Genomic DNA, 25661 nt, shown 5'->3' on the forward strand with positions numbered 1-25661 from the left:
ATAAACCAAAATAATGCAGGTTTTCTCTTACTGGGTTCTTGGTCTCATAAAATTTGAAGAATCAAGTTAACAGATCATAAAAGGGTAGGCATAGGGGTATTAAAGTTTATTTTAAGCCAAGGGAAGATATGAAATAGAAAGCCCCCTCGCACACAGTGGGGAGGAGTGCCTGAAAGAGAGGACCCACTGAAGTTCTTGGGAGATGAGCTTGTATCGCTTCCTGTGGCTCCTCATCTGCTCTTTTGTGATTGGCCGAATTGGGTCCTGGGGACCCAGTATCTTTGTCTGTGGCCGTGTTTTCAGTCCCTCCTTTGAATCTCTATCTTGCAGGTTGGTGGCTCTTCAATCTCCTGGTGCCACTTTTTCTGCCTCCCTCACCTTTCCCTCTTTTATTACTCTTGGGATTTGTTTACACTGGTTGTACTGAACTTGGGCTGCAAAAGGAGGCTGAAGTTTCCTTGTCTGGTCAAGGAAACTTCAGCCTGTATCTTACTAACCTGTTTTGTTTCTGTTCCTTTCACAGATGGTTTCTTTTAACCTTTCTGTTCCTAAGTCCTCTGCCCTAAACTTCTGAGAGTCTCTAGCTTCTCAAAAAAGCTTGACAAGTTCTTATCTTGGCTTCCTGCCAAGACCTACTCTGTCAAGGGAGAAAAGCAATTTCTGGAAGTGGGTCCCAAGAAGCCCCGGGGCAGGGAGGGATCCTCAATTCAGGACTAGCAGAATCCTCGATATATGTTATGGAAGAATGAAGATAGATGCTAAGGAAAAGAATGTCACCATGTGTCAGTAGAGGTACAACATTTTTTTAGGAGAGCAAGGAATACACATTCCAGGGAGAATGAGAGCCATTTCCAGAGTGATAGACATGTTTTGGGGGTTCTTGGCTCTTCTTTTAAAGGAAATTTGGTAAGAGGTAGGTATGCAGAGGTATATGGGGATGATACCAGTATGATGATTTCAAGATGGCTTATGTTGGTCTGGCTGTTCTCGGAACCCTTTAGCTGATGTGGGATCCATTATCTGATCAATAGGGAAGCTGGAAAGTCCCATAAACTATAGGCTTCTTAAATGTCCTCCTCACTTTATTTAATCTATTTATTACTAGGCCAATTTATTAGTGGGCAAAGGTACATTTACAGATTTTTCAGAAATTTGGGATTAACAGGCCACAGAGAGAGACTCGTTTGGGGAGTGACAGGCCTGGAAATGTATGCAGAACCTAAACTTAAAGTTATACATCTTTGTCTTTCCTTGTCTCCTTTCCACCGAGTTTTTATTTCTTCTCTCCTACCTCACTTCCATATGTTACCCACTTTGGTTCCCTCTGCTGAGCAGCCCAACACCCCTAAGAGACACCTCACACTTGAACCTACTAAGCTTTTCCCACAGGCTCGTAGTCTCCCCAGGACACCTGCTTTAGCTGAAGGACGTAGACTAAAAATCCCTTCCTACACATTCCCAGACCTGAAGCTGTGAGCTCAGTCATTAGACCCAGGACGTTGGTGGGAATATCCAATTACAACTATTATGCTGGCAAGAATACTTGGAAAAGAAAAGCATAAGCCCATACGATCTATAAAGGGACTTTGAACAAAAGCTTATTGAATTTTCTATTTTTCCCTTCTTACAGTACTGATTGTCTTCTAAAAAGTACACACTGAGTGAATTTACTTGATACTCAAATTTTTAAACTTATTTTCTGAAAATATACAATAAATTCAAAGGCAACTAGGAAGAGTTCATTCAGGCTTGGAATAAATAATTAAAAGCATTTCTGAAAAAAAGATTCCTATAAGAGAATGGAAGCAAGGACTCCAGCTGTTTTGATTAGCCAAATAACATATCAAGCAATGATGAAAAATAAAACATTTCAGCAACCTGATTTGCAAATACCTGCTACACTGTAGATTGCCCATGTAACAATTGTGTTCTGATATTTCCAAGGAAGGCAATTAATTCAATGTGACAGACTTCAGAGAAGCTTCTTAATGCCATGTTCATGCTCCTCCCTAATGAACAGTTTCCTGGAAATTCCTAAATAATAATAGTAAGTGGAGATACAGCAGTTTAACACCACACTTTGCTAAATGGAAACACATTATAATTATAGTAGTAAACATCTATTGACCTATCATTCTACTGCCTGAGGCCCTGCCTTAATAGATGCTTCCTGAAAATTTGAATCTGAAAAGGCATTGTTTACATAAGTAGTTACAAAGGGCCTGTAATATTATAGTAATTATGTTTGTTGATTTCCAATTCTCTGAAAAGTACCCCTCACTCCCACTAGCAGATCCCCCATTCACTAGGACAAGCATCGGGTTTCTAGAAGCTTGCTTTAATCAATAGTTGTACAATAAACTCACAGCAGTGCTCTCTTTCTTTCCTGTAGGAATATCTGTGATTTAGCGTGTTTGTGCCCGAGTGTGAGTATCCATTTCAATGCCTGTTTTGCTTGTCTCCCATTTTCCTTCTTCTTGCAGATCTTTAAAAGTATTGGCTCTGATGATAGTGTCCAAGGGCAAGGAAGTCGGAGGCTCATCAGCTTTTCTCTCTCAGGTATGTGTCCCTCACCTAGAGGCCTTGCGGAGAAAGTAAAAAATGTTAACCAAGAATGGGAGGACCATCTCAGTTATCCATTACCTACAAGTCACAAGTTACTCAACCTTTCTGTGCCTCAATTTCCTCATCCATAAAGAAAAAAAAAATCTTCTCAAACCCTCCCCTTTGACCTAATAAGGATAATGGAGAATTCATTAAGTGTGTGAAAGTACTTTGAGATGGTAGGAAGGAAAGCTACTCTTCTGCTTTACCTCCAGGACCAAGTGCCAGTAACTGAGAGTTCACAAAGAGAAGCCTGAGGAGAGCCTGGGAAGAGAGATAAAATCCAGCCCTTTTCCTAAATGAAACTTCCAGTAGAGCCCAACTGGTAAACAGATAAATACCCAGCAGCTCAAAAAAGTACATTCATACCCAGGCGTGGTGGCGCACGCTTGTAATCCCTGCACTTGGGAGGCTGAGACAGGAGGATCGCACAAGTTCGAAGCCAGCCTCAGCTACTTAGTGAGGCTCTCAGCAACTTAGTGAGACCCTGTTTCCAAATAAAATATAAAATAGGTCTGGGAGTATAGCCCAGAGGTAGAAAGCCTCTGGGTTCCATTCCCAGTACCACCAAAAAAAAAAAGTGCATTCATGGGAAAAAACAGTGAACTCCAAATAAAGTCTATTAATTTATTTTATAGTATTTTAGTTAATAGTTAAGAGTCAGCTAACTTTTTACTTTTTGTAAATGTACTATAGTTCGGTAATACATTAATTATTAATTATAGGGCCAGCTACGTAAAGTATATGAAGGAAATCTTTGTACTATATTTAGAACTTCTATGTAAATATTTCAAAATTAAAAGTTTAAAAGAGGTCAGGCGTGGTGGCGCACTTAGGAGGCTGAGACAGGAGGATCGTGGTTCACGGCCGGCCTCAGCTACTTAGTGAGGTCCTCTGCAACTCAGTGAGACCCTGTTTCAAAATAAAGAATAAAAAATAGGGTTGGGGTGTAGCTCGGAGGTAGAATGCCCCTGAGTTCTATCCCCAGGACTGCAAACGAAGTTTAAAAGAGGCACTGAGCTAGCTGCTCTTGCCAAAATTATATACAAAGCTCAGGGCTTCACACACTCCATTTAACCTAAATGGTCTTAAAGAAGACACAATACAGCTAGGCATGGTGACAGAGGCCTATAACTCCGTTACTTGGGAGGCTGAAACAGGAGGATCACAGATTTGAGGTCATCCTCAACAACTTAGCGAGACTCTCAATATCCTAGTGACAGACACATATTGAAGAAAAATAAAATGTTGATCACTCATCTGCTTGTAACATCAATAAAGTATGGGAAAATATAGGACATACTAAGTAACAAATCTAAAATGGGAAAAGATGACAAGAGAGTTCTTCAAAGCTAGGAAAAATAAAAACTTAGAAAGCTAAATGTATGTGTCTGCTACTGCTGCTATAACAACCTACCACAAACTTAGTGGCTTAAAGAATATAAATGGATTCTTACCATTCTGGAGGTCAGAAGTCCAGAAAAAAATATTGCAAGGCTACAATCAAGGTGCAGTAAGGCTGTGCTTCGTGGGCTCCAGTACAAATCCACCCTTGCCTCTTTCGGTTTGTAGAAGCTTCCGGCAATCTTTGGCTCACTGCTCCATCACTCTCGTTTGCTCTGCCACAACATTGCCTTCTCCTCACTCTGCCCTTCCTGCTCCCATCTTATAAGGACCCTTGTGATTACATCAGGCCCACCTAGAAATCCAAAGGATTAGGATGAGAACAGCTCGGTGGAGCCATTATTATGTCTACTGTGTTCAAGGAGAGATTTAAAAAGAATCCTCAAAAGTACAATCGTATAATTAAAAGTGGTTTATAAAGCAGTAGAACACAACTAGCACTCAATATCAGAATCAGTGATATGGTGAACTTATTTGAGGGTCTCTTCTAAAATGCATAAATTGAAGGCAGAACAGGAAAAAGATAAAAGGGAGAAAAAGATGGACAACACATACAGAGGCGATACAAAAACAGCATATTTTATGAAGACATCAGAACACATAAAGAGAAAAAATAATACAAAACTTCCTGAGCTGAAGAAAATTTTGAGTCATTAAATTAAAGAAGGTCATCAGGTACTAGGGAAAAAAACTATATATAAAGATACAAATACCCAGACAACTCTCAATTTAAAAAGAATAAGTTCATATACAGGCATAGTAGACATCTGGGCTGAAGGACACGCTCAATTCCCCAGCATGGGCTGCAACGCTGTGTGTGGGATGCTGTCTACCACAGAAGCTTATCAGAGACTCAGCACCCACAGTTTCTACTGGGGATGGGTGTGTTAATCACGCGGACACCTTCTGATTAGCACAAGCTGAAATTACAGAGTCCCGTAAAGGAAGCAGTGCTCATAAGCCACGTCGTTCATACAAACCGTTTAGGCAGCGTGGGCCACTCATCAATTCTCAAGAAATGGGAACCCTCCCAAAACCCAAACTCACAGACACTAGCCACGGACCTCCCAAGGCAAGCTGTCTCAGGCTGCTATTGTTCATTTCTTTCTCCATGCACTTCTGTGAATATACCATGGACTTTGCAAATTTCTATGATGTTTTTACTTTCTGCCCTGTTTTCCTCTCCTGGCAGTATATCATAATGCAAGAGAGTACGGATAATTTCATTATGGACAAAACTTTGGGTTAAGTCAGTATAACTTTTAAGTAAATACGCAAACACCAAAACTTTTTCATCCACAATAAATTATTTAAACAACTCACATCTTATACCATGATTAAGAATCACTGATTCTGTATATCTTTACCTCAGATTGCCTCACTTGTAAATAAATGAGAATAATTTTGTTTGGAAGATACTTCAGTAATAAAACACATTATATTATATTTACTGACATCATGAATTCACTTTCAATGAATATAAAGGGATTTTAAATTATCCTGAACAACTGTAAAGCATCATCACAGTCTTGTGTATTTGTGCGCGCGCGCTCTCTCTCTCTCTCTCTCTCTCTCTCTCTCTCTCTCTCTCTCTCTCTCTCTCTCCAAAACTGTATGCAATTGAACATCTTCAATTAAATAAAATAGTTCCCAGTACTTGAGAGGCTGAGACAGGAGGATCACAGGTTCACAGCCAGCCTCAACTACTTAGTGAGGCCCTTTGCAACTTAGTGAGAACTTGTTTCAAAATAAAAAGAAAAAATAGGGCTGGGAGTATATCATGGAGGTAGAATGCCCCTGGGTTTCATCTCCAGTACCACAAAAAAAAATAGATATAGATGATAAGATGATAGACAGACAGATAGATGATAGATACATTTAAAAAAAAGCTCAACTTTCAATGCCCTGCCCTTCTTTTTTTTGTTTTTGTTTTTGTTTTTGTTTTGTTTGTTTTTTTGTTTTTGTTTTTTGGTGTGTGTGTGTGTGTGTGTGTGTGTGTGTGTGTGTGTGTGTGTTACTGGGGATGGTATTTAGGGGCATTGTATCTCCGAGCTATATATCCAGCCCTATTTCTTAGTCTTTTCCATTTCTGAAACAGGGTCTCACTGAGGTGTGAAGGGCTCCCTAAGTAGCTGAGGCTGCCCACAAGCCCAGAGCCTCCTGTCTCAGCCTCCCAAATGCTGGGATTACAAGCGTTGCCACCACACCTGGCACCCTACCCTTCTTGACAGCATAGATTCTCAAAACCCTTCGCACCACTAAGAGCGTAGCTCCGTGGAAGCCATGTTTTCTTTTTTCTTTCTTCCACGTCTGTGCTCTTTGCTTTTTTTTTTAACCCTCTCCTTTCTCTTTATGTCTCCTTACCAGTAACTTTCACATTTAGCAGGAAATGGCACCGGTTGTTTTTCTCATGTCTCTACCTTGTAAGGGAATTTTGTGTCTCACTCCCATAGAATTTCCAAAGTTGAATTTCCTCCCTCTGTGTCTATCCTAAACCCCCTATCCTAAGGTGATCCTTGGTACCTTGTCTTAACCTGCCTGCGGAGCACAAGAAATCTAGTCCAAAAAAGGTCAGTGATCCTCACATGGAAAACAGAGTGAGCACAATGCTAGTTGCATTGAGTTGCCACCAGAATTTCTCACCAAAACTCAATGAACACATGCCAACATATGCACTCTATATATGGAACCAAATATTCCACAGCATATGGCAGCCAGTTTTCCAAATATGTTTGGATGTGTTTCCAAATAGACATATCCTTTCATATTTGTAAAGAAATGGAAAATACTCAAAAGATTGGAGTTTTTTCCACCTTTTATGTTGACTTTTTTCATATAAGGCCTGATGTAATAATTAGCCACACTAAAACATACTTAAATTATGGTATCTTTTACTTTATAGATTTCCAGGCCATGGGGTTGAAGAAAGGGATGTTTTTCAACCCAGACCCTTATCTGAAGATTTCCATTCAGCCCGGGAAGCACAGCATCTTCCCCGCCCTTCCGCACCACGGCCAGGAGAGAAGATCCAAGATCATAGGCAACACTGTGAACCCCATCTGGCAAGCCGAGGTGAGTGCCCGGAGCCCCGAAAGGAGCTTAAGGGACAAGCGAAATGCCCAGCCATAACCAGCCCACACGGTCCCCTCTCCTCTCCTGGGCCCCCGGCTCTGGTGCTAAACCAAAGATGGATGAAGGCTCTGAGACTCTTGGCCATGGGAGGCAGCCGTGTTCTCTGTGGGTTGCAGCTCTTAGGGCTCATGTTCAAGTCGGTCAGGACAGCACCGGCCAGCCTCTGGTTATAGCTGCTCTAAGGCAGAAAACTGTGCTCATGCCGGGCGTGGTGGCGCACGCTTGTAATCCCCGCGCTTGGGAGGCGGAGACAGGAGGATCGCGCAGGTTCGAAGCCAGCCGCGCGCGCTGGTTTAGGAGACCCTGTTTCCAAATAAAACTGTAAAAATAGGTCTGGGAGTGTAGCCCGGAGGTAGAAGGGCTTCCAGGAACCCCAGTACCACCAAAAAGAAAAAGGAAAAATAAAGAAAACTGTGCTCAGCTGAATGTTTCAGTTTCTCTACAGCTCTCGAGCAAGAATGCCAAGTTGTAAATGTAGCCTCTGAACTAGCTCCAGAGGCCATAAAACTATCAAGTTCCTGGGACTGCTAAATCAATGAGTCCTGGGACATTTCTGATTGGGATGCATATCATATTGAATGATTTAAATAGGTGTGAAACCTTGTCATTTGTTCATCTCGGTGGTCCCCACAGTGCAGAGCAGCTTGTTGGAGTGTTGAATGGCTTGTTTTGACAAATACAGGCCTTTCTCCACTTCAGAACGCATCTCCTCTGCCTGCCAGGAGTTACCGAGTCGCACCTCAGGCTTGACCTAAGTCCTCTCCTGGATAGCGTGCAGACTGTCCCAGCCATTTGGCTGCCTGACTCGCAGGCTTTAGCTTGAGTGGTAAGCAGAGGAGCAGGGAGGCTCCGGTGCCAGTGGATGCGGTCCAGTGCAGGGCGTGTCGCACAAAGGCAGGCTCGACTCCCAGCCGAGCCAGGCAGTAGCTGTGCAAATTGGAGAGACCAGTAATCCTCAGTCGTTGCTGGGATTATCCTCATCTGCCTGTTGTTAGTGGAGATGTGCTCCCTCCCAAGCCCTTGCTTTGAACAGGATTCCTTCTTTTCTCAATCAAAACACCATCTCCAAGGTAGAACTTCACATGCCCTGACAAGAAAATTTAGATATTTGGAGCAGACTCACTTCGTCTCTTTTTTATTCAATTTTATTGGTGCGTTGTCATTACTGAGATTCAGTGATAGTCTTATCACTGTCATCATCAGCTGGCAATGTTTCCTCCAGGCCGCCCCTGCGCCCTCCGCATACAGGTTAGTGAGGTTGGCAGTGATACCTTCAGACACGAGCATGGTTCCTCCAGCCTCCTTTCCCCTCCCTTCCACTGTTCTACTGGTCTTTCTCCTCATTTATCTGAAGTTCCCTTTGTCTCCTCCTTTCTTTCTAGCTTTTACATGTGACAGAAAATATATCACCCTTGACTCTCTGAGGCTGGCTGACCTCACTGAACATAGTATTCTCTAGTCCCACTCATTTTTCTGCAAATGCCATAATTTTGTTCTTTATGACTGTGTAAAATCCTATTGTGCGTGTATATACCACATTTTCTTTATTCATTTTTCTGTTGTCAGACACCTTAGTTGGTTTTGTAATTTGACTATTGTGAATTGTGCCGCTATAAGAATGGATATACAGGCCGGGCGTGGTGGTGCACGCTTGTAATTCCAGTATTTGGGAGGCTGAGATAGGAGGATCACGGTTCGCGGACAGCCTCGGCTACTTAAGTGAGGCCTTTTGCAACTCGGTGAGACCCTGTTTCAAAATAAAGAATAAAAAAAAATAGGGCTGGGGGTGTAGCTCGGAGGTAGAATGCCCCCTGGGTTCCATCCCCGGGGTCACACACAAAAAAAGAATGAATGAATATACATGTATCACTATAGTATTCTGACTTTAATTCTTTGGGGAAAATACTGAGGAGCCCTATAGCTGGGTCATATGGTGGTTCCATTCCTAGTCTTTTGTGGAATCTCCACACTGACCTCCATAGTGGCTATAATACTGATTTGTACTATAATTAGGCTATCGTGAACTATGGTGACATCGTTGTTTCTTCAGTTATGCTGACTCCTCTCTAAGCTTAATTGCCTATCTCCTGGACTTCACAGAAGAGCTTCGCTAGAGCTCTGAAGTGGACATAGCGGAAATAGAGTTGTACTTAAACTTCCTACTAACTTTTGTTATCAATAGATTCTAAAATACTGATGGGAGTTAGGTGTGGTGTAACCCCAGTACTTGGGAGGCTGAGACAGGAGGATCACAAGTTTGAGGCCAGCCTCAGCAACTTAGGGAGACTCTCAGTAATGTAGCAAGATTCTGTTCAAAAATGAGAAATAAAATAAGGCTGGGGTGTAGCACGGATGTTATTTATGTATCTGGGTTCAATCGCTAGTATCAAAAAATTAAAAATAACGCCGGGCGTGGTGGCGCACACTTGTAATCCCCGCGCTTGGGAGGCGGAGACAGGAGGATGGCGCAGGTTCGAAGCCAGCCGCGCTGGCGTAAGAGACCCTGTTTCAAAAATATAAAATAGGTCTGGGAGTGTAGCCCGGAGGAAGGAGGGCTTCCAGGAACCCCGGTACCACCAAAAAAAAAAAAAAATTAAAAATAAAACACAGTATCGCCAGCATGAAATTGTCAACCTTAAATCATTTTTTCCTTCATTCATTGGTATTCTCACCAATTATCTCTAGATTCCTTCTTCTGCGTGCCTGGGGCTAATACAAGATGCTACGGGAACTTATACCATATATTTTTTTAAAAAAGCAAAACTCAAGTGACCTAAGACATTTAATCATAAAGATGCTATAAGTATTGGACAACGTTTGTAAATTTTACACTATCAGAATGGTTCGGGGCTAAAAACATCAACTAGAATCCACTTGAACTCTGAAATCTTTGGCTCTGTCAGGGCACTAACCTCTGCTCCCCTGGACCTCCACCCTGGGCCTCATCCACCCCACCCAGTGTGCTGCAATGCAGTCACTGTTCTAAGAGAGGTCTCGCCACACGTCTCCCCATTAAGGCTCAGGTTGAGGATAGCGACTTCTCAGGTTAAACAGCTAGTAACTGGCCAGACTGGGATCTGAACTATAAAGTCTGCGCAGCTGCAAAGCTGTACTTCCAAGTATGCCTCAGCCCCCGGTGGGCAAATGTCAGTGTCAGAGCTCCTCTGCAGAGCATTCGAGGCCGTCTCCAGTCAGGCTCTGCTTACCAGTGTGTGGCTAGGGACGCAAAGGAAAGCTGGCCGGCTCTGAAGGTGTCACAAACAAGGAGTCCAGAGAGTGGCGATCCAAGCAGTGCAGCTGCTGGGTAGCCACCAGGGACCCAGCTGGTGGGATTACCCACCGCACCATCCTAAGCAGGTGGCCTCATCCTCCTGTTTTAAAGCTACAAGCCCACGCTCCGGGCAGGAAGAAAGCAAAAGGACCAAAGAAGCATTCTCTGCCTGCAAGGCTATGCATTTTTATTCTAGAAGGAAAGCAAATACCCCCTGCCTGTTGTTTAACCTGACCTGGGTGGCAGACCTTCCCTTTCCTGACCCGGGCAGGGCAGGCAGGGGTGCAGGTGGTCAGACTTGGGTGTTGAGTGAACTGGTCTATCATGTCAGCGCACAGCCCTGCACCTCTGGCCCCAGGCCTAGGCCTCTCTGTGCCTGCTTTCCCAGTGCCCTGTGCTTCCACATGGCCATGGCCCTGCATGCATCTTGTCTTTGTATCTTTTTTATAACTAACCCACCTACCAACCTTCATGCAAAAGGCCTTCCCTCAAGGCCATTTCTTGCCTCTTCCACCCAGGCTGCGGGGGAGAGTGCTTTCATGTCTAGATGCCACCATCGCGTCGGCGGGCTTGGTTTGTATTTGCATCTCTATTTTCTCCACAAGATTTTTAATTTCTCAGGGAAGGAAATCACATCTAATTTATCCTGATGTCTCTAGTTCCTAAAACCCACTAATATGAGATCATAGAGGGCTTACTATGCCAAACAATGTTCTAAACATTTCATAAAATCAACTCACAACAATCCTAGAAGATAGGATACTACTATCATCCTGATTTAAAAGTGAGGAAACAAAAGTACAAAGAAGTTAAGTAATTTTCCCAAAGTCACATCTGATAAATAGTAAAACCAGAAATTAAACCAGGCAGTTTGCCTTCAGAAGCACTGTTGACCAGTTTTTTTGTTGTTATTGTGTTTGTAGTTGGTTGTGAATAAATTCTGGAAGAATATCTATAGGCTTAAATAAGATAAAGTAATCATCACCCACCCACCTCGTTTTATTTAAGAAATGTTTGCTGACTATCTGCTCTATAATAGAAGCCACTGGACGATACAAAGATGGGGGATAGAACAGCCCTCTCAGGTTAGTGGAAAGAGACAATCTAATGCTGTGGTACACGAAGGGGAGAGCGCCATGCTCCTGAGAGGTTTCACAGAGGATGGGCTGCTAGGTTTGCTCTAGAAGGGCAATGAGATGCTCTTGGAAGTGGAAGGAAAGTTGCAGGCTAAAGAGCAGCTTGGGCAGAGGCTGCCCGTGAACACCCAGGGTCCTGTGTAACAGGGCCTGTGGTTGGACTCTGTGTGGACCAATGACAGCAGCTGGGCGTGGCTTACTGCAGTCACACACACCCAGTGCGGGTCCCTTACTCCACACATCAAATCCAATTCGGGCTCCTGGGTCTCTTGTTGCACCTTAGTGAATGAACAGATTCTCTGCTCCTACAGGATTCACACAAGTTTCTATGCAAGACAGGAAGTGATAATCAAACTGCCTCACTCCTTCTATTTACTGGCTAATCTAAGAAGGATATTGAGAAGAAATCATTGAAATTGCAAGATTTCCCTTTAATGTATCATTTAAATGCTAAATTTACTTTGACACTTAATGTTGCATTAAATTTTTTTCAATGTAGGTAAGTTCAAGCTTGAAACATTCTTTTGTTGATTAAAACATGTTCAGTCTTAGAAAATTTATAATTCCTATCAGAATTTTAAAATGAGAAGAGAAAGATAAAATAAATACATATTAGCTGGGCGTGGTGGCGCATGCTTGTAATCCCCACTCTTGGGAGGCTGAGACAGGAGGATCACGCAGGTTCGAAACCAGCCTCCGCTGGCTTAAGAGACCCTGTTTCCAAATAAAAAATATAAAATAGGTTTGGGAGTGTAGCCTGGAGGTAGAAGGCCCCTGGGTTCCATCCCCAGTACCACCAAAAAGAAAAAGAAAAAAAGAAAAAGAAATGCATATTAAAACTCATACAAACTAGCCAGGCAGAAGGCTCACACCTGTAATCCCAATCCTTGGGAGGCTGAGATGGGAGGATCACAGCTTCAAGGCCAGCCTCAGCAACTTAGTGAGATCCTATTTCATAAACTAAAATAAAAAGGGCTGGGGGTATAGCTCAAAGTTTGAATGCCCCTGGGTTCGACCTCTAGTACCACCAAAGAAATAAAAAATAAAGGGAAAAGAAACTAAAATAAACAAGAGACTTTCACACTGATTGATCAATCTCCTTGTCTTTATTATCACTGTAATTAGAAACCATATTCACTCAGGGTGCACTCTCCTTGATTCTCAGGCCTACTTTCCTGGAAGAATATAATGAGAACGTAGAAGATTATAGTTCCCCAGAGAAGTTCAACTAAAGAGGCTTGACTTCTGTATTCAGAGTACTCCTGTAGAGAATACAGTTAGGACTCTAAACACACACACACACACGCATGCACGCACGCACAGAATCATGAAGCATATTTTTGCAACTATCAAGTGGATGCTAGGGCCGTGGTATGCGCTAGCGTCCCCAAGCTCTCTTGGCCTCTGCTTTCCAAAGCCAGGTGGATGGAGCCCGTGCACACACTACAAGCCTTCTGATCTGGCCACAAGATTAAAGATGAGACAGACAAGGCCGAGCTCATGGAATTTATGAGGACGGGGGCGTGGCATTGAGAATTGAACCCGGGGTCATTCTACCTCAAGCTACACCCTCAGACCTTTTTATTTCTTATCTTGAAAGAGGGTCTCACTCTAGTTCCTGAGGGTCTTGCTAAATTGCTGAAACTGGCCACAAATCTGAAAATCTCTTCAGCCTCCTAAGTACTGGGATCACAGGTGCACGCCACCACGCCCGGCACGGAATTTATATTCAAATGTGAGAATACAAAAGGACATAACAATAAATTAATAAGGCCGGGCGTGGCGGCGCACGCTTGTAATCCCCGCGCTTGGGAAGCGGAGACAGGAGGATCGTGCTGGTTCGAAGCCAGCCGCGCTGGTGTAAGAGACCCTGTTTCCAAATAAAAATATAAAATAGGTCTGGGAGTGTAGCCTGGAGGTAGAAGGGCTTCCAGGAACCCCAGGACCACCAAAAAATTAATTAATTAATTAATTAATTAATAATACAGTTTCAGTGGAAGATAAGAAGTACGAAGGAAATTCCACATGGTTGTATAAGATGCATGACTGAGGGGGATTCCTTACTCAGCGGTGGTCCCACAAGCCTTTCTGAGTTACCGTAACCTGAACAGAGAGGCCAGAATTGGAAAGTCCTGGTTAGACGGCTAGACCCACATTTTAGATTGGCATCATCACTGGCTCAAGGCCTGAGTGTCATAACTTGGCATGACCATCAGGAAGTCATGAAGCTCGAGGAAAGTGAGTGCTCACGGGGCAGCAGTGGTGAGGCAGTGAAGCTGGAGGGAGGAAGGGTAGCGGCACAGTGGGCGGAGGGAAAGAGAGGGCATGGGCGTTCATGTAACCATAACGGGTAATAAGAAGCCCCTGGAGTAAAAGAATATCGCACTCTGGTTAAAGTTCTATAAAATCCTCCTACTGCGATGTGTTGCTCAAAAGCAACTAGAAAAGATGACAGAATGCAAAAGGAGGAGGAGGAGGAGGATGAAGAGGAGGAGGAGGAGGGAGAGGAGGAGGAGGAAGAGGAGGAGGAGAAGAAGAAGAAAGAAAGAAAACATTTGTGATGATTTCAGGGAATGGCTAAGACGATAATAAGGGCTCATTTGGTCAAGGCCCTGGAAGGAAAGGATTCCCAGGGCGCCAACTCTCTGCCAAAGCTTTTCCTTTTTATTGGTGGGGGAGGGGGAGAGGTAACTGAGGATGGAACCCAGGGGTATTCTACATCTGAGCCCTATTTTACCCTTTTGCCCCATTTTATTCTTTATTCTACCCTTTGCCCTATTTTATTCTTTATTTTTAAAAAGGGTCTTCCTGAACTGGGCGTGGTGACACACGTTTCTAATTCCTGCGATTGGGAGGCTGAGACAGGAGGATCGCGCAGGCTCAAAGCCAGCCTTAGCTACTTAGTGAGGCTCTCAGCAACTTAGTGAGACCCTGTTTCCAAATAAAATATAAAATAGGTCTAGAAGTATAGCCCGGAGGTAGAAAAGCCCCTGCCCCCCTCCCCCAGTAGCACCAAAAAAAGGGAGGGTTTCCTAATTTGCAGAGGGCCTCATGTTGCTGAGGCTGGCCTCAAATATGCCTCAGCCTCCCAAGTCCTAGGATTACAAGTGTGCCCCACCGTGCCCTGCTGCCACTGCTTCCTACAAAAGGGATTGGCAGAAAGTGGCTGATGATCAAAAAGAAATTTGCTGCAGCATTACAGTGCTAAAGAGACAGAACTGGGCATTGTGAGTAAGTCCAGGGGCAGAAACCTTAGCAAAGTCGCAGGTGCTCAGCAGGCCCTGGCTGGGGCAGTAGGATCAGAAAAAAACAAGAAAAAGCCGGATGTGGTGGCGCATGCTTGTAATCCCCGCTTGGGAGGCGGAGACAGGAGGATCATGCCGGTTAAAGCCAGCCTCACTGGCTTAAGAGACTGTGTTTCCAAATAAAACCTATAAAATAGGTCTGGGAGTGTAGCCCCGAGGTAGACCAGGAACCCCAGTACCACCAAAAAAAAAAAAAACCAAGAAAGAAAAATGTGGCAACAACTCAACTCATCAGGCCTTGAGCAATCACAGTAATCTGAACCCAGCAACACTAGGGACAGATCTATGGGTGGGTTATTACTGGAGTTATCCGAGATAGATTTTAAATACTGTTTTATATATCTTAATCTTAAGAAGCTAAACATAAATAATTAAAAGATAACTAGAAAACACCCACCTCCCTTGAAAATTTAGCAAAAACTCCTTAAAAAATCCAAGAGTCAAAAAGAAAAACACAGCAAAAATTAGAAACTATTTTGAGCTAAATAATATTGAATATATAATATAACTAACTTTGTGGGATGCAGCCAAATTAGAAAAGAAAGACTTAAAATTAGTGACCTGAGCTGGGCATGGGGCTGCATGCCTGTAATCTCAGTGCTTGAGAGGCTAGGACAGGAGGACTTCAGGTTTGAGGAAAGCCTCTGCAAAGTAGCAAGACTGTCAGCAACCTAATGAGATCTTGTTCCTAAACAAGAAAAAATAACAAAGGGTTGGGGGTATAGCTCAGAAGAAGAGTGCCTCTCAATTCAATCCCCAGTACCACAAAAAATATATTAGTAACCTGAATTTCCATATGAATAAACTATAAAATTCAGAAAACCAAACATGAAAAGAACAGAGAGAAGTCTACTACTATAATGAAGAAGATAAATACAGAAAAATTAATGAATTAGAAAACAAGCTTATAATTGTGAAATTAACAAAGCAAAACTGTGACAATCTTAAATGTACTGAAAAGATAAGATTATAAACACAATCATACTGATAAATCTGAAATTTTAAATGAAATGGAAAACCCTCATGACAACACTGACACAGCACTAGAAATGCTAAAACGTCCTATGTCTATAAAGGAAATTGAATATGTAATTTAGAGCATTTCCACTGGGCATGGTGGGATACTCCTGTAATGCCAGAACAGGGAAGGCTGGGACAGGAGGATCGCAGTTTGAAGACCAGCATGCAGTAACTTAGCAACACTCTGCCTCAAAATTAAAATAAAACAGGGCTGAGGAGTGTAGTTCATCAGTAGAACACCCTGGGTTCAATACCAAATAACGCACACACACACACACGTGCACACACACGCACACACACGCATACACACACATACACATACACACAACACACACATGCACATACACACACATACACACACATGCACATACACACACATGCACATACACACACACATGCACATACACACACACACACACCTCCCACAAAGAAATCCATAGGCTCAGATATTGGCACTGCTGAATTGTCTCAAACATTTAATGAAGAAATAAAAAAGAGTCTTATATAAGTTCTCCCATGGAAAAGAAGCTTGTTTTATGAGTCCAACAAACTTTAATACCAAAATCTGATAAGGTCAATACAAGAAAGGTAAATTACAACCCAACATCTTTCATAAAAATCTATGTAAATATCCTAAATAAAATATTAGCTAATTAAATCCAGTGACATGAAAAGCTAATATTTTGCCAAATTGTGTTTATTTCAAGAATGCAATATTGACATTAAAAATACCAACCCGTGTAGCAGTTTCCCTCTGGCACAGTGTGCCTGTCACTTGCTGAACTTCAGCTGAAATAGAAAGGGAGTCAGCAGGTCTCTATGCTAGAGCTTATACCACAGACTCCCCACATCTAGCAAGGAGGCCAGCATGCAGTAACACGCAGGATGCACTTACATGCAGAGCTTGCTCGCAAGAGTGTGCCAACACTATTGAATTTTTTATCTTACCTTTTCTGAGGCGTAATTTACATACAAATGTACAATTCCTCACATACAAGAAGTGAATAATCTGCATTTACACAGAATAGAAATAAACATACACATCATCATTGCTTCAGGACAGCAACAAGAAGGCAACAAGGATGGCCTGTTCAGTACTAGGTGTTCGGTCTATTTGCTGTCCATATGCAAAACAGACCTTGAATGTAGTCTCATGAGATACAAAAATATCCATTCCAAATCAATTGTAAATCTAGATATGAAAGTATAACAGTAGAGCCTCAAATTCATAAGAAAACAAGGGAATGCCTTCATGAAATTGCGGAGGTAAAAAAAAAAAAACTCAAATAGAACACAAAGCATTAGGCATAAAAGTTTGGTTAATTGAATTACAATAAAACTAAGAACCTTTGTTCATCAGACCTATACATTGAGAACCACATATTGTGTAAAGACATTAAGCTATAAATATGTGGCAAAGAACTAATATCTAGAACACAAACACTACCCACACAAATCAGAAAGAAAAGAACAAAAACCTACGGAAAACAGACCAAAGATTTGAACACGCACCCCACAGAGAAGGATGCCCGTGTCCACTGCACATGGGAAGTCCTTGAATGAAAAGTGCACTGTGACACCCACCGCACACACCCACCAGAACGGCCCAGTGAAGAGCGACAGTGCTACCGCTGGGGGGGTGTGGAGTAAGTAAGACTCAGCTGACAAGAGGGAGGAGGGAGAAAGGACATCATCAGGAGGTGATTTCAGAAGCCAGGCAGGAGATAATGAAACTCAACCAGATGGCAATGATATGAGACTTTACATGTGGCTATAATTAGTCCTGATGCCTCACTTCTGCCTCCTGGGTCCCTTCAATGTCCCCCAGCTTATTTCCCTGCAGTGCATATAAAATAGAACTCCAGCAGGTAAGAGGAACTTCGTGCAGCACAGGTAGCACAGGGCAGCGTCTAGTGCTGCTGCTGGCTGAGAGATGACGTCAGATGCTGTTATAGTTTGGACTTAAAATGTCCCCCAAAGCTCATGTGTTAAGCTACACAGCCAGATTCAGAGGCGGGACATGGCTGGTGATGGGCCCCTTAAGGGCACAGCCTTGGGAACTACTTCTGCCTCTTGCTCCTCCCTTCACTCTCCCTACTTCCCACCACCATGCCTGAGGACCTGCCACCGCTTCCTGCTGGAAGGACCTCTGAAACTTCTGCATCATGAGCCCCAAGTAAGAGAGGTAAAGCCATTTTTAAATGAAATGGAAAACCCCCATAACAACACACCCTTGCTAAACTGACACAACATAGAAATGCTAAGAAGTCCTATGTCTATGAAGGAAATTGAATATGTAATTTAGAGCATTTCCACTGGGCATGGTGGGATACTCCTGTAATACTAGTACATGGAAGGCTGAGACAGGAGGATCGCAGTTTGAGGCCAGCAAACAGTAACTTAGCAATACCCTGTTTCAGAATAAAAAATAAAACAGGAAAATAGTTTTTTATCCTTTATTTTGAAACAAGGTCTCAATAAGTTTCAGAAGGTCTTACTAAGTAGCGGAGGCTATCCATAAACCAGAATCATTCTGTCTCCACCTCCCAAATATTGGGGTTACAAGCATGCGCCACCAAGCCTGGTTTACATTGACATATTTTTAACAGACTTCTACTGGTGAATTGTAGTTTCACACTATAATGAAGTTAGAGTGATAGGAACATACATGCACAGCATTTGGTGAGCTTCTCCCAGCTCCCTCCAACTCCCTCTCCTTTTCTGTACACATTGAGATTGGCACTGATAATTTCACATATGTCCATCACATCAGTGAGAGTGTTTTCTTCATTAATTCTCCTTCCACACCCACCACCACCCTCCCCTAGACCCCCCTTATTGTTCCACTAGGTTTCTCCTTTTTTATCTGAATTCCCTTTTTTATCCCAATTGCTTCCTAGCTTCCACATATGAGAGAAAACATATGACCCTTAGCTTTCTGTAACTGAATAATTCCACTTCACACACTATTCTTCAGGTATCTCCATTTTCCTGCAAATTACATATTTTGTTCTTTACTGCTGAACAGAATTCTATTGTGTGAATGTTTCATAATTTTGATGGACACCTAGATTTATACCATGATTTGGCAATTGTGAATTGTGCTGCCATAAACATGAATATGCATGTATCACTATTAATATTTTGATTTTAACCTCTTTAGAAAGAGTGGTATAACTGGATCATATGGTGGATCCATCTCCATTTTTCTGAGAAATATCATACTGATCTCCATAGTGGCTGCACTAATTTGCAATCCCACCAACAGTGGAAAAGAGTTATTTCCCCACATTCTCACCAAATTTATTGTTTGACTTGATGATTACCATTCTGATTGGGGCTAGATGTAATCTCAGTGTAATTTTGATTTGCATCTCCCTGATGGCTAATGATGTTAACCATTTTTTAATATATTTATTGGCCATTCATATTTCTTCATTTGACAAGTGCCCATTTAGTTCAATTGCCTATTTCTTGGTTGGATTGTTTTTTAAGTGTTAAGACTTTTAAGTTCTCTGTATATTCTAGATATTAGTCTTCTATCAGAATATCTGGCAAAAATCTTCTCCCATTCTTTACTCTCTTTTTAGACTCTTGATGGTTTATTTAGATGAGTAGAAACCTTTTAGTTTAATGCTGTTCCATTTATTAATTCTTGTTTTAATTTTCTGAATTATGAGGGTCTTATTAAAGAATTTTCTACCTGTGCCTGTATGATGGAATGTTGGACCTGTGCCTTCAATATCGCTGGTCTAATTTACAGGTCTTTGATCCATCTTGAGTTGACTCTTGTGCAGAGTTAGAGGAAGGGGTGTAATTCCATTTTTCTACAAATGGATAACCAGATTTCCCAACACCATTTATTGAAAAGGGCTGTTTTTTCACCAGGTTATATTTTTGGCACCTTTGTAAAAAAAAAAAAATCAATTGGTATAAATGTATGGATTTGTTTCTGCATCTTCTGTTTTTTCCACTGGTCTATGTGTCTTTTTTCATGCCAATACCATGCTGTTTTTATTAGTATACCTCTGTAGTTTAATTTGAGGTCAGGTATTGTGATGCCTTCTGCATGATTCTTATTGTTGATAATTGCTTTGGCTATTCTGGGTCCCTTGTTTTTCTATGTGAAATTTAAGACTAATTTTTCTAGCTCTGTGAAGAATGACATTGATATTTTTATAGGTATTACCTGGATTCTGTAGGTCTTTTTTTGGAGAATGGCCATTTTGATGCAAAATCAATAATTTAATGAGAACTATGGAGGAGATATTGAAGCAACAAAAAGAACAGATGTCTCTGTTGATAGGTGCCAAAGTCAGAAAAGGCTCCACAGGGGAGATTTTATTTTAATGTGTTTTGAAGTATAAAGTAGGAGTTTAGAAAGACAAAGAAGTTGGGAAAGACCAGCATCTAAGCAAAAAATAAGTAGGTAAAAGTGTGTGGGGAAATGAGGTTCAGAGAATGAGTGAAATAAATGAGAAGAGAAGGGTAGGTAGGAAATAGAGGTGCCATTAAGATGTTTAGATTCTGTTCTGTAAGTAGGTAGACATCAGAGATGCTTATAATACAAGAGGATGAAATAATCAAATTGGATTTCAGAGACATAAAGTCATTGACAGCTATGAAAGGGAAGTTTAAGGCAAGGAAGTCAGAGGGAGGGTTCTCAGAACCTTGTATAGACCTAGTCACAATCTGATTTATTTGCTGTTCTGTACTAGAATAAACATAAACTATGTATCACACATTTGAAAGATTGTGTGTGTGTGTGTGTGTGTGTGTGTGTGTGTGTGTCACACTGAGGACTGAACCCAAGGACTTGAGCTCCAAGCTACACACTTAACACTTTTTATTTTGAAAAAGTCTCTCGCTAAGTGTGGAGGGCCTTGCTAAGTTTCTGATGCTATCCTTGAAGCTGCAAACCTTCTATTTCTGCCTCCCAAGTACTGGGATTACAGGCATGCACCACCATCCAGTCTTTAAGAGCAACCTTAATGTTCACAGCAAGTAGATTTCCTGAAGTTACAAGGATCTCAGCTCAGCAGGATTGTTTCTGACACTTCTTAGAAGAGAGTGAAGCCACACACTATTTAGACTCCTCTTCTTCTACACCCAGATTCCAAGGGCACCACTTTTTACTACAAAGACCCTGTTATGTTGCTATTGAGAGAGGAAAAAAATTGGTCTAGATCCCATTACTAAGCTACTAATGGAGTTGTTTATCTATTATCCTTGGCTTTCAGCAGCACTGTTTTGAGTGTCATTTTAAAACTCAATGAATAAGGCCACTGAATTGAAAGTCTTGTAAATTGAAAGATTCCAAGAAAGAGCAGCTGCAGTTTACACGCCCCATTTTCTTCTCTTAATGTCCCATTTTCTTTTCTACTTTTCCTGCTCCTTGAAGGATGCTTACACAGGAAGCTCCAAGCCCAATCCATTTAACTTTCATTTGTAACAAATAATGGTGTTGGCTGAACAGTACCAGACAGCCTTTTATCAACAGAGATGGTGTTTTATTTACTCTTCTTATATCTGGCTGCAAAAAAAAAAGAGGCAAAACTAAATTCCCCCCACACTATGCATGTAACCTTACAATATCAAAGGACAAAAATTATAATAAAGACCCTAATTTATTTCCAACTCTACAATCAAGCAACACTTTATTCCTTAAAATAAAATAAGTAGTTCCAATGGTTCAGCAAGAGATTGTATCTTTTTATTGGTGCACTGTAATCATACATCTTGAGGAAGTTCAGGGTGATAGAGGAATACACGCACACAGTACTCCTTGAGCCCTCCCCCAGTTCCCACTGCCTCCCTCTGCCTCCCCATCTTCCCATCACAATGCACTGATTGGCTCTGATAAGTTGTGTATATACATCATGTCCACTGAGGTGTTTCCCTCTTCAAGTCTTCCTCCTCCTCCCATCTCCCTCGGTTAGGTCCCCTCCTTCACTCCACTAAGGCTTCTCCTCCTCCGTCTGGAGTCCTTTCTGTGTTCCCAGTTTCTCCCTAGCTCCCTCATATGAGGGAGAACACCCAACCTTTTATTTTTGTGTCCGACTCATCTCACTTAGCATAAGATTCTCCATTTCCCTGCAAATGACATAATTTTGTTCTTTGTTATGCTGAGTAGAATTTCATTGTGTATTTTCCCATAATTGTGTAATCCATTCATCTATTGATGGACATCTTGGCTGGTTCCATAGTTTGGCAGCTGTGAAACTCTTTTCCATTCTTTAGGATCAATATCCACGAGTGGCATAGCTGGGTCATATGGTAGGTTTATTTCCACTTTTCTGAGGACCCTCCACTCTGTTTTACAAAGTGGCTGCATTAATTTGCAATCCCACCAACAATATATTAGATTTCCCACTTCTTCACATTCTTGCCAGCATTTGTTGTCTTTTGTGTTTTAAATGATTGTGATTCTAATTAGTTAGATGAAATCTCAGGGTAATTTTAATTTGCATCTCTCTGATTGCTAATGATGTTGAACATTTTTTTCATATATTTATTGGCCATTTGAATTTCTTATTTATTTATTTATTTATTTATTTATTTATTTATTTATTTATTTATTTTTGGTGGTACTGGGATTCCTGGAAACCCTTCTACCTCCGGGCTACACTCCCAGACCTATTTTTTATATTTTTACTTGGAAACAGGGTCTCTTAAGCCAGAGTGGCTGGCTTTGAACCTGCGTGATCCTCCTGTCTCCGCCTCCCAAGAGCGGGGATTACAAGCGTGCGCCCCCATGCCCAGCAGTGAATTTCTTCCTTTTTTTTTTTTTTTTTTGGAGAAGTGTCTATTTAATTCACTTGCCCATTGGATGAGTTGTTTGTTTGTTTGTTTGTTTGGTGATGAGTTTCTTGAGTTCTTTTTATATTCTAGATATTAATGCTCTACCAGAGGATTAGCTGGCAAAAATCTCCTATTCTGTCAGCTCTCTCTTTAAGTTCTTGATAGTTTACTTCGCTGCACAGAAGCTCTTCAATTTAATGAAACCCCATGTATTAATCCTTGTCTTAATTTCTTTTGCCTTTGGGGTCTTTTTGAGAAAGTTTTTAGCCATGCCTATATGTTGGATTGTTGGTCCTATGCCCTCTTCAAGTAACTACAAAGTCTCTGTCTTAATTTTCAAGTATTTGATCCATCTTGAATTGACTCTTGTGCAGGATGAGAAAGTAGGATTTATTTCCACTTTTCTGCATATGGATAGCCAGTTTTGCCAACACTATTTGTTGAAGAGACTATCTTTTTGCTTCTTCAACAAGGAGATTGGTTTTATAGGCAGAAAGAATGGTCTCCTGTAATTATTATTTAACAATTGGGATCATTTTTACTCCTCACTAGGAGGCATTTAATCTCAGCTTCTAATTAGTATAACCACTTTAAGCCTGAATATCCCTTACTTCTTCACTCAACATGACCCAAACCAAATTAACTATTTCTATAATTTTTTAATTCTTACTGTTTCCTGACTTTCATAAGTTTATTAGTAGATTTAATAGATACATGTATTACTATACTTCTGCTCCCTCAGATTGAAGCCATATTTTCTTATACCCCTATCTAAATTCCTATGGGAATATTTTCCAAATCATGTCTCTGAAATTTACCACAGCAATTTTCCTTCTTATTTTATTTTTTTTCAGTAATGGGATGGAACCCAGGGGCATGTACCTCTGAGCTACACATCCAGCCTTATATTTTAGTCTTTTTTTTGAAACAGGGTCTCACTGAGTTGCAAAGGGCCTTGCTAAATAGCTGAGGCTGTTCATGTACCACAATCCTCCAGTCTCAGCCTCTCAAATGCTGGGATTACAAGCATGTGCCACCACACCTGGTTAATTTCCCCCTTTTTTATTATAAAATCACCTTCACACTGATATCCTTATTGTCTTAGCTACATTAAGTCAATGTTAGGTCCAACTACTTATTCTGCCATAACCAGAAAAGACATTTCTACCTCTGGCACCATGTTCTATATATCATATCAAAATAAAATCAGATCAAGTTAGGAAAACTTTGAAAGAATAATATTACAAAATATACAGATCATGGTATTGTAACTTCAATTGGTAAGATGCTCCTTCACAGCAATTATAACACAGTTAATAAGCCACAACGAAGGAAGTATTTTTTACTTTTTTCATGTTTTGCTGTTATACATTATCATTATTAGGGAAAACAGAACTGCTTACACTGATTTGTTTAAACCCGATTAGTTTAATTTCACTGTCATCTTGACAAGGATGAAAAGCTTATATTTTGTGTTTATGAAATTAGAATGACCTAAGTTTGGGTTATTCAGGTTTGGGCAGTTAATATTGGAGCTTATCTAAAGCGTGGCCTCCACTTTTATTTTTCTTAAACAATACTCAAGACCTACAATACTCTCAGATGACCAAGGTCCACATGAAAGTAGTAATTTCCTTGACTTCCTCAATCTCAGTGACCTTCATTTCCACTCACCACCAGACATCCATTCCAGCACGTAAACCCTAGATCTTATAAAAATATCACGGGCTCTTCAGTCCTCTGCCTAAAGTCTTCTGTCCTTCCGTGCCCAAACCCCTATTTCCATCACTTGGTTCCCTGCCTGCTTTGAGGCATTCAGCCACTCATGCTTCTCTCCATTCCTAGCTATCCCTCCTCATATGACCTTAGCCTCGGGAATTCAGTTTCACAAATGTGTGATCTCTTCCCAGTCCACAGACGTTAACCAGTCCAAAATTCTGCCACCTTCTCCTCCCTGCCCTCCAAGCTTGCTTCTCATTTCTCACTTGTCTTACCTATCTACCTCCTCCAGGCCTGACCTATCTATGGGCCACCTCTTCAGTATTATTTTGGATTCTCCAAAATGCAAAACTAAGTGTGTTATTTGCATGATTCAGATTCTTCTATGGTTCCCAGATGCCTCTGGTATTCATCTAAGCTCTGGCCAAGAAGTTATTCATGATCTGGTTTTATCTCACAACACGATCCCCCACTAGGACTCATACCTAGTAAACTTTCCACAGTTCCCAAAGTGCCCCATGCACTCTAAAAATCTACCCCTGTTCATGACATCCCTCTGCCTGGAATGTTTCCCCACAACTTCTTCACTCAATGACGTCTGGTCATCTGTTAAGATTTAGTTAAGGCATCCCATCTGGAAAATCATCTCTTCCTGTCCATCAGACTTCTCCCCTCAACCCATACCAAGTTCTTCTCTCTACATAGGTCCTCAGATACCCTGTTTTTATTTCACTAAGTTCAATTTATGGACCTGTAAGATTACCTCATATTTTTGAAGCGAGATGGAATTAAAGTATCTTAGTTCTAAAAATTTAGGCTTATTAACATAAACAAAATAAATAAATAAATATCCCCATATATTGGAACATCAGTCCTCATACCTTTCTGGAAAATTGAAGATAATCCATATATATATATATAGAGGTTCTCAGCAAGATTGATTTTATCTCCACGGAGACCTTAGGTGATGTCCTGAGATGTTTTTTGGTTGTCACATTTATGGAGGTGTTACTAGCTTCTAAAAAATAGAGACCCATTATAATCCACTGTGGTTAATAATAATGCAAGAAATAGGGCTAGGGGAGTAGCTAGGTGGTAGAATGCTTGCTTAGCATGTGGAGCCCTAGGTTCAATCCACAGTGTAGGAAGGAATGAACGAATGAAAGAATGAACGAACAAACGAACAAATGAACGAACGAAAACTATTGATCTGCACACACCTGATGCCAAAATGGGAGACTTCTGGCTCAGCCATCAAAGTGGAAGAGG

The 25661-nt window shown here is 41.4% G+C and overlaps 1 protein-coding gene across 2 annotated transcripts in view; it reads left to right on the plus strand.

Annotated features, from left to right (window-relative positions):
- HECW1 (HECT, C2 and WW domain containing E3 ubiquitin protein ligase 1) overlaps window positions 1-25661 on the plus strand; it is a gene marked incomplete at its 3' end in the record, with an annotated part of 445939 nt that overhangs the window by 275719 nt on the left and 144559 nt on the right. For both annotated transcript variants that reach the window (XM_080701622.1, XM_080701623.1), the window contains exons 5-6: window positions 2484-2559; window positions 6911-7080. In XM_080701622.1, coding sequence (XP_080557748.1) covers window positions 2484-2559; window positions 6911-7080 — 246 coding nt within the window. The remainder of the gene's footprint in view (window positions 1-2483; window positions 2560-6910; window positions 7081-25661) is intronic.

Source organism: Muscardinus avellanarius, assembly GCF_963383645.1.
Source record: "Muscardinus avellanarius genome assembly, chromosome: 9".
Classification (NCBI taxonomy): Eukaryota; Metazoa; Chordata; class Mammalia; order Rodentia; family Gliridae; genus Muscardinus; species Muscardinus avellanarius.